The 8,175-nt window shown below is 50.0% G+C and overlaps 1 protein-coding gene across 5 annotated transcripts; it reads left to right on the forward strand.

Moving 5' to 3' along the window:
* Nucleotides 1-2,053: 2,053 nt before the first annotated feature.
* Ankrd33 (ankyrin repeat domain 33) lies at nucleotides 2,054-7,465 on the forward strand. 5 transcript variants are annotated; one of them, XM_013508508.1, is made up of 6 exons: nucleotides 2,054-3,000; nucleotides 3,165-3,433; nucleotides 3,674-3,803; nucleotides 3,967-4,107; nucleotides 4,965-5,690; nucleotides 7,301-7,465. In XM_013508508.1, the coding sequence occupies exons 2-5, from the start codon at nucleotides 3,269-3,271 to the stop codon at nucleotides 5,657-5,659; spliced, it is 1,131 nt and encodes a 376-aa protein (XP_013363962.1). In that variant the 5' UTR covers nucleotides 2,054-3,000; nucleotides 3,165-3,268; the 3' UTR covers nucleotides 5,660-5,690; nucleotides 7,301-7,465. The 5 variants fall into 5 exon arrangements, with proteins under 5 accessions (XP_013363962.1, XP_013363961.1, XP_013363965.1 ...); XM_013508507.1 differs by lacking the exon at nucleotides 7,301-7,465 and having other exon boundaries at nucleotides 4,965-5,998; XM_013508511.1 differs by lacking the exons at nucleotides 3,165-3,433; nucleotides 7,301-7,465 and having other exon boundaries at nucleotides 4,965-5,998.
* The last annotated feature ends 710 nt before the right edge of the window (nucleotides 7,466-8,175 follow it).

Consider the following 8,175-nt stretch of genomic DNA (forward strand, 5'->3'; position numbering starts at 1 on the left):
AAAATTTCCCAAACATGAAGCTGGGGGGGGGGACCAGGAGGTGAAAGAGGGGGCAGAATGACCAAAGTATGTTATGTACATGTACAGTTCTGCCAGAATAAAGCCCGCTAATCTGTATAGCCAGTATGTACTAATAAAAGAAGATGTGAAACAACAACAAAGATTTTTCTGTAAAAAATTAATAACCCTGTAGGATACTGGGCAGAGGCCATGAACTAGCACTTGGTTCCCAGGGGGGTAATGAGAGATGGGGTGAGGTGCTCAGCTTGTTCATAATCAGAAAAGCCCAGTGTAGCATTGCTGCTTCGCTTTGCAGTTCTGCACTGTGCATTGACGAGACTTAGAAGGCTGGTTAAGGACGAGTGCCGGCCAGGATGTGGGGAAACGTGGGCGTCGTTGGCGGCCACACTGCAGAACAGACAGCAAGCTGAGGCTAAGCGTGCACGCACCTGAGACTCTGGCCTTGGAGATGCTCTCACGCGGATCCGCAGCTCGGTAAGTACAGGGATGTTCTCTGGAACAGTGTTTGTGGTGGCAAGAAGGTGAGGACCACCCAGGCATCCATCGCTGGAGGAAGAATGGTTCAGGACCAAACGTGGTGTCTCACGCCTGTAATCCCAGCACTTGGGAGGCTGAGGCAGGAGGATCGTTGTGAGTTCGAGACCAGCCTGGGCTACAAAGTGAGCTCAAGGGCAGCCTGAGCTGCACGGTGAGATCCTGTCTCAAAAAAGACAAAAAAAAAAGAAAGAAAAAAAGAATGGTTTAGGAAGAAAGAAGTTGAAGAGCACACCCCTCCCTTTTGTGAAGAAAGTGAAGATTTTCCCAGGAATCCCACCCATCAGATTTCTGTTAGCATTTCACTGGACAAAATTGCAGTAGTACATAATCACACCTTATTGAAAATTAGTAAGGAAGGAGGGAGACTGGCCCAGTGTCTGACAGAATCCAGGATTCCTTGCACACACTGACATTTCACTGTAATGCCCAGGTATGTCAGCCGTGTGGCTAAGAGGGAAAATAAGAGGGTCCCAGGGAAGCAGACCCTGACATCAAGTTGCCTAACTAACACCCACAGCTTATTTTTATCCTGGAACTTTTTATCCTGTGTAAAAAGATAAACCCTTATTTCTTAGCCATATGCATCAGTTAAAGATCAGTTGCAAACCATAAAAATAAATCTGGATAGTTTAAACACAAAGGGTTGGAAATTAGGCTCTAGGTCAGGGACAATGCCAAGCTTTAAGGGTCACATGAACCTCGGCCTGGGATTGAAAAAACAAGTCAGCACTGCCGGAAGCTGATGAATCAGGAAGCTGCTCCGGAGCTGCCCTGCTGCTGTCATGATCTGTGACAGCAGAACGGATGTGCCACGCTTTGTTCCAAATTTATGTCTTGCGCAAACGCAGGACCTGAGCCACAGTCTTAGCTCAAGGAAACCCAGGAAGTGTGTGTAGCTTTCCAGCTTCTGCAGTTCAGAAGAACATGAACCACACATGAAGCCACGAGGCTGCATCTTCAACACACAGTATTGAGGGGAACAAACCCAAACAGAAGGAGCTCCACAGCGCAATTGATAACAAGGTGGTTTAAAGCGCACACACACCTGAACGTGGTGGTGCACGCCTGTAATCCCAGCACTCGGGAAGCAGAGGCAGGAGGATCACCATGAGTTCGAGGCCAGCCTGAGCTACAGAGTGGGTTCAAGACCAGCCTGGACTACAAAGTGAGACCCTGTCTCAAAAAAACACATTAAAAAAAAAAGTAAAAAAAAATGAAAGCACATATACAAATCAACACCACTTTTTTGATGAAATGTATATTTTTAAGGATATATAATGGATAACTGGTAAAGTGAGGAAGAGAAAGGGGTATGGGGACCAAGGATTAAAAAGGAAAGAAAATAAAGTAAAATAAAACAAGAGAATAAGCCAGGCATGGTGCCACACCCTATAATCTTAGCTCTCAAGAGGCTGGGGCAGGAGGATTGTAAATTTGAAGCCAGCCTAGGCTGCTATAGCAAGCTCAAGGCCAGCTGGACTACGGAATGAGATATTGTCTCAAAAAGCCAAACCAATCTAAATCAAACCAAAAGCAACAACAAAACCCAAGACAGCATCCTGCATAAAATTAAGGCAAATGGAGTAATATGATTGGCTCAATTTTCTATATTTTAGGTCCACTTCATTAAATTTAATGTTAATCTTAAAACAATCTATTATTAAGGGTTTACTTTAAATAGTTCATATTTAATTACACACCAAAACTAATCTATTAAATTGAATACATCCTAATTTCTAGACTTTTGGGGGTGGACTTTTTGAGACAGGCTGGCCTCAAACTCACGAGAACCCTCCTGCCTCAGCCTCCCAAGTGCTGGGATTACAGGTGAGCACCAGCACATCCCACATTTCTAGACTTTTAAATTACAATTTATGCTTTAATTTCCCAGAACTTGAAAAAGTAGGTTCAGATGACCCCTGGAGTCCCCTGGCCCGTAGTCATCCTGTGAGTCCCAACCCCATTTAATGAGATTCCTGCCTTCACATCCTCTCTGCCTCTGCCCCTTCCCTGAGCCCCACTCCACCCAAAGAAAGGCGGCTTCAGACTCTCACAGGCAGATGGGAGAAGGCTGCTTCCCCTGCGGAGAAGAGGCCAAGGAGGGCTAGGCCAGTCCTACTCTCAGTGCTGCCGGCTGGGAGGAGCTGAGGCTCAGGCGCAGCCCAGACTGCAGGATCTTAGGAGCCTCTTGATCGGCTCCAGACCCAGAGCACCCTCCTCTCACAGTCCCCAATCCCTTCCTAACCCGCTTGACCCAGCTCGGCCCCGGGGAGTTTGCAGCAGCTCTTTCCAAGAAAGTCCAGCCATCTGTTTCCCGCATTGCTTCTGGGAAGGGACAGTCCTTCCGGCCACTCCAGAGGCCGCTGAGTGTGCTCCGCGGCAGCTGGGGGTGCTCTGGGCCCCGGCGATGACCACCTCTTGGAGATCGTCACCTAACCCCAGGTGAGGCCCCTGCTGTGAGCCTCGCTGGAGCTCTCTCCTTCCATCCTTTGCTTAGTGCGTGGGTGAGGCATCTGCCAGGAGAAAGGCTTTTCCTAGGCAAGGGTTACAGCCGCGGGGACCCCACCCAGGACCCAGGGAGACGCCCTCCTCTCCATCTGTCATAGCTGCCAGCTGCGAGAGGAAAGACTTGCTTTCTGGCCCCACCCTGGAAGAGGAGGAGCTGCCCTCGCACGGAGGAGGAGGAGCAGGAGGAGGAGGAGGGCTGGACATGTCTGAGGGACTGTCCTGCCCTGGCAAGGAGACGCCTGGCCCAGGCTGCAGGCTGGGGGCCCTGTACTGGGCCTGTGCCCACAACAACCCTGTCCAGCTCCAAGCTGTGCTGGATGCTGGGGTGTCCCCAGAGGAGGCCACCCAAGTGGACAGCAATGGAAGGGTGAGGTGCCCCGGGGGCGTCCCAGGCAGCTGGGGCAGCTCCATCTCCTCACCTCACAGTCTTGGCTTGGCTCCTGAGAGTTCAGGATCAGTCCGCACTGCTTGGGTCCTTAGAAGGAAGGGGTGGGTGCGGGTGGTCTTCATGGTGCGGGGACGCGCCCTGGACAGGTGTGGGCTTAGAGGCCCGGGGTTCCTAGGGAGACCCTGAAGGAAGGTAGGGACTGAGCTGCCCCACCCCCAGACAGGCCTCATGGTTGCGTGCTACCGAGGCTTCAAGAGCATTGTGGCCCTGCTCAGCCGCTGCCCTTTCCTGGATGTGAACCAGCAGGACAAAGACGGGGACACGGCCCTCATGCTGGCTGTCCAAGCAGGTGAGAGGCTGCCGACCCCCGCCTCCACCAGCCATTAGGGCCGCAGCCCTGACTCCCCCAGGTTTCTCCCTGCCAGGCTGTGCAGCGTCGGGCGCAGGGTGGGTTTGGGATCCCATCACACACTTTCCTGGGGAGCCAAACTCTGCCCTTACCTGCCGTGCAGACCACGTGCTTCTGGTGGGTCTCCTGCTCAACTACTTCCCGGGCCTGGACCTGGAGCGCCGGGACCGGCGGGGGCTCACAGCACTGATGAAGGCTGCCATTCGGGACCGCTCTGAGTGTGTGGCCACCCTCCTCATGGCAGGTGCACGGGCCGGGGCTGGGCGTGTGGCCCCAGGTTCTCTCCCGAGCTCCCCCCCGCAACACTAAATCAGTCAGCATTTATTGTAGCGAGGGGAGAGGCGGACATGGAGGGTCAGTCTAGGCTGGCTTCCTGGAGGAGGGGGCCTGCCTCAGGCTTCTCACGATAAACAAGGGCCAGCTGTTGATAGCTGTCTCTGGAGGGCCCCGAAAGGAAAGTTCGGAAGAGTAACTCAGAACAGCTGTAAAGCTGAAGACAACGGAAGGCTGGTGTTTGGAACAAGACTCTTGGGTTCTAGTCCTGGCGGCCTCGGGCTGAGGGACCTGGACACGTGGCTTTCCTCTCGGCCTCACCAGCATGGTGAGGATGCTGGCCTTCTCTGGAATGAGACTTGCGGCCTCATGGATTATTCAGGGCTGGGACCACACTGTGGAACCGTGGACCCCTGTTATGCCCCAGGGTGGCTGCCCTCTCAACCTCCAGTTTCCCTTCCCTACCCTACTGGGCTTGGGGTAAGGAGGGAAGGAGTCCACACCCCTTGCTTGTCTCAGGTGACAAAGAGATGAACCAGGAGGAGGGGCCGGCAGCCCCTCTCCCGCACTTGACCAGCGGGCACAGGCCTTCCGCTCCTCTGCCAGCTCCTGGGTTCAGGACGCCCCTACTCTATTCGGGGTTGGAGACCCGTAGGAGGCTCTTGTAGTCTCTCCTTGGCTAGAGATCCATCTCTTTCTCTCTCGTCAAAGGAGAGAGGCGTCTCATGTTGGGACTGTGGTTTGGCATCTAACCCAAGTCAGTCCTCCCGCTACAGATTATCCACCCCTCCCGAAATCCTACCCCTCGTCACTCTGTGCCCCCTCCAGGTGCTGACCTGACCTCTGTGGATCCTGTTCGGGGCAAGACAGCCCTGGAGTGGGCCCTGCTGACTGACAGCTTCGACGTAGTGTGGAGGATCCGGCAGCTGCTGCGGCGGCCCTGCGCAGAACAGCTCAGCCAGCACTACCAGCTGGAATGGCCAGCCTTGCGCGGGCTTGTGGCCCAGGCCCAGGCCCAGGCTACCCCGTCCTTCCTGGAAAGGTTGCAGGCCAACCTGAGTCTGTCCTCTGCTCAGTGTCCTCAGGAGGGGGGCGTCCTGGACCACTTTGTGACCATCACTACCAGCCTGGCTAGTCCCTTCCTTGCCACTGCCTGCCACAGTCTGTGCCCTGACCATCCCCCAACCCTGGGCACCCGAAGCAGGTCTGTGCCAGAGCTGCTAGGTACTGCCCCACCTCCTCCTCTGTCTCCCCAGCCCCCTCAAGTGGTCTCCAGCTCCCAAGTCTTTGTCCCCTACAACCCTCAGGGCATGTTCTCTCAGTGGCTACAGCCCAGGAACAGTACCAGCAGCCCAGTACCCAAGATCCTCCTCTCCAAGGCACCTTCATCTCCCAGCCAGTTCAAGCTGATGCTGCCCAGGTATGAAGGGCGTCAAAGCCTTGCCCTTCCTCTCTGGCAATACCAGGAGCTCAGGATGCAGAGGAAGAGACAAGAAGAGGAGGCCAGGAAGGCGCAGAATTAGAGGAAGATGGGCTAGGCCATGCTGGGGGCAGGTAACCAAGCCCTTTCCTAGGCTCCTTTCCCACCTAGAGCCTCTTCTACCCTTCCACCCACCTCTGCCTAAGTGAACCTGCTTCCAACCTGCAAGAGTCCGTCAACAAGGGGGTGGCCAACTCGATTATGGGGTAATCACTGTACACCCATACACTGTATTCTACACTGTACCTTGCAAAGCAAGACTAAGAGCTGGGCACAGTGGTGCAAGCCTGCAACCCTAGCTACCCACAAGGCTGGGGCAGGAGGATCACGAGTTTGAACCCAGCCTGGGCGGCTTAATAAGACCTTGTCTCAAAAACTAAAACGATCAGCCGGGCGTAGTGGTGCATGCCTGTAATCCCAACACTTGGGAGGCTGACTTAGGAGGATCATTGTGAGATCGAGGCCAGCCTGGGCCACATAAGTGAGTTCAAGGCCAGCCTGAACTGCATAGTGAGACCCTGTCTCAAAAAACCCCCCAAAATAAAAAATAAATAAATAAATAAATAAATGAAAAGATCTGGGGTTGAGCTTAGTGGTAGAGTGACCCTGGGTTCTATCCCCAATATTGTAAGAATAAGGAAGATCTTTCTATTCTATTATGAACCTGTCTTCAAAATGTATGAAACGAAAATAACTGAGTGGTAAAAAATAATGTACCGCATGATACCATTTATCAAAATAAAATTTTCACAAAAATAAACATGACTAATAAAAATACATAGTGAATACCAAGATTTATTGAGCTACTTATTGTATGAACCAGCAAGGTAGTCAAAGGAAAAAGTGAAAGACCATTATTGATGGTGAAAAAAAGAATGCTGGAATAAGACTGCAAAGTTATTTACAAAATGTGAATTTTCAAAAAGTGGATTCCCACTTAATAAAACTATAACTTTTTTTTTTCTGCTCAACAAAAATAATTTTTAGTGTGGGAGGCTGAGTAAGTTTGAGTTGTGCCTTTTCTACAGGTTGACTTCTTTATAGATTTCAAGCCTTAACCAATAGTATGTTAGTCAGTTGTGATGGCACATGCCTGTAGTTCCAGCTACTTAGGAGGCTGAGGTAGGAGAATCTCTTGAACCCATGAGCTGGAGAGCATCCTGGGCAATGTAATAAGAACCCATCTCGATAACAACAGAAGGCTGCGTATATAGCTCAGTGGCGCAAGTGCCTGCCTGGCAAGTGCAAGTTCCTAGGTTTGATTCTCGGTACAAAAAGAAAAAAAAAACACAGAAAAAGTAAACAGTATGCTAAACAAAATGACTTTCCCAGAGGTGACCTGTAGGTGGGGTCATTAGCCAGTGATCTGAAATATCCTTGAAGAGACATTTAGTAAATTTGGGGGTTTTTATTTACATGTTTTGGATTTTTTAAGACACATTTGTTGCAAGAATATATTTGCTTGTATATTCATAATAATGATAGCAGCAACTTTAATAAAATGCGCACTGTATACTTTAATACATATCACCCTTCCCATAACCTTAAGCTTTCAAGCTTAGAGGATATGAGACCCAGGACAGTTGCAACGAATGAGCCAGTACTAATACATTATTGTTATTTCAAAGCCGTACCTTAATAACACTTCCTTAGTTTCTGCCTAATGTGCTTCTTCTATCCCCAGATCTCACCCAAGATCTACATGACATTTAATCATCACTTCTTACACTCCTCACAGCAGTGACAACTTCTCAGACTTTCTTTGTTGCTGATAACCTGGACAGCCTTCAGTAGTTCTGAGCAGGTGCTTTCTGACTGTCCCTTCCCTGGGACTTGTGTGAGAATTAGACTCCGGCAGTGGTGGCAAACCTCTGGCACACATGTTACTTTTCTTTTAAGACAAAAGATGTTAATGTATGAGTTATTTTTTCTAAACTAAAACCTCAGTATTCAGTGTTGGCACTTTGCAATAAAGAAGTGGATTTTGGGTTGCAGTTCGGGCACTTATCTCTAAAAGGTTCGCCATCCCTAGACGAGGGTTGTAGGTTTTGAGAAGAAAGGCCACAGACAGAAGTCAAGCTAGCATCACGCTGTACTAAGGACATGTCCTGTGCAGCAGACCTGTCACTGGGTGGCGTACTGCTGTCAGCCTTCTCCTGTAAACTCACACTGTCCCCTTCCTGTCTGGTACTCTCTGGGGGGAAGTCACTACAGGAGATCCACACGCAAGGAGTGGGAGCCATGCCCTATTTCCTTGAAGGTAGAGTATCGACACAATCACTTGGAATTCTGCATTTTAACTTTTTATTTTTATTTTTTTAAACAAGAAGTTTATTTAAACCACAAGACACCTGACTTCAAGGGAAAGCTATCAAGGATTCTTTTTTTTTTTTTAGGAATAATTTACTCCTACTTAAAGACAGATTACCCTACATGTAACAGCCACGTACAAAAAAGTTATAAAATTGTCCTTGGTTTTACAATGATAAATGAAAAACATTAAAATTCTCCAATCAAACAAGGTATGCAAGGATTTTTATATTGTTGTCTTTCCTGTTA

This window comes from Chinchilla lanigera, unplaced genomic scaffold (assembly GCF_000276665.1).
Source record: "Chinchilla lanigera isolate Chin_1 unplaced genomic scaffold, ChiLan1.0 scaffold00146, whole genome shotgun sequence".
In the NCBI taxonomy this organism is placed as follows: domain Eukaryota; kingdom Metazoa; phylum Chordata; class Mammalia; order Rodentia; family Chinchillidae; genus Chinchilla; species Chinchilla lanigera.

Excerpts from the sequence above, each read along its gene's own strand:
- Ankrd33 (XM_013508508.1), top strand. The coding sequence starts at position 3,269 with ATGTCTGAGGGACTGTCCTGCCCTGGCAAGGAGACGCCTGGCCCAGGC. Across the intron at positions 3,434-3,673 it reads AAGTGGACAGCAATGGAAGG|ACAGGCCTCATGGTTGCGTG; the intron begins GTGAGGTGCCCC and ends CCCCACCCCCAG. Across the intron at positions 3,804-3,966 it reads CATGCTGGCTGTCCAAGCAG|ACCACGTGCTTCTGGTGGGT; the intron begins GTGAGAGGCTGC and ends CCTGCCGTGCAG.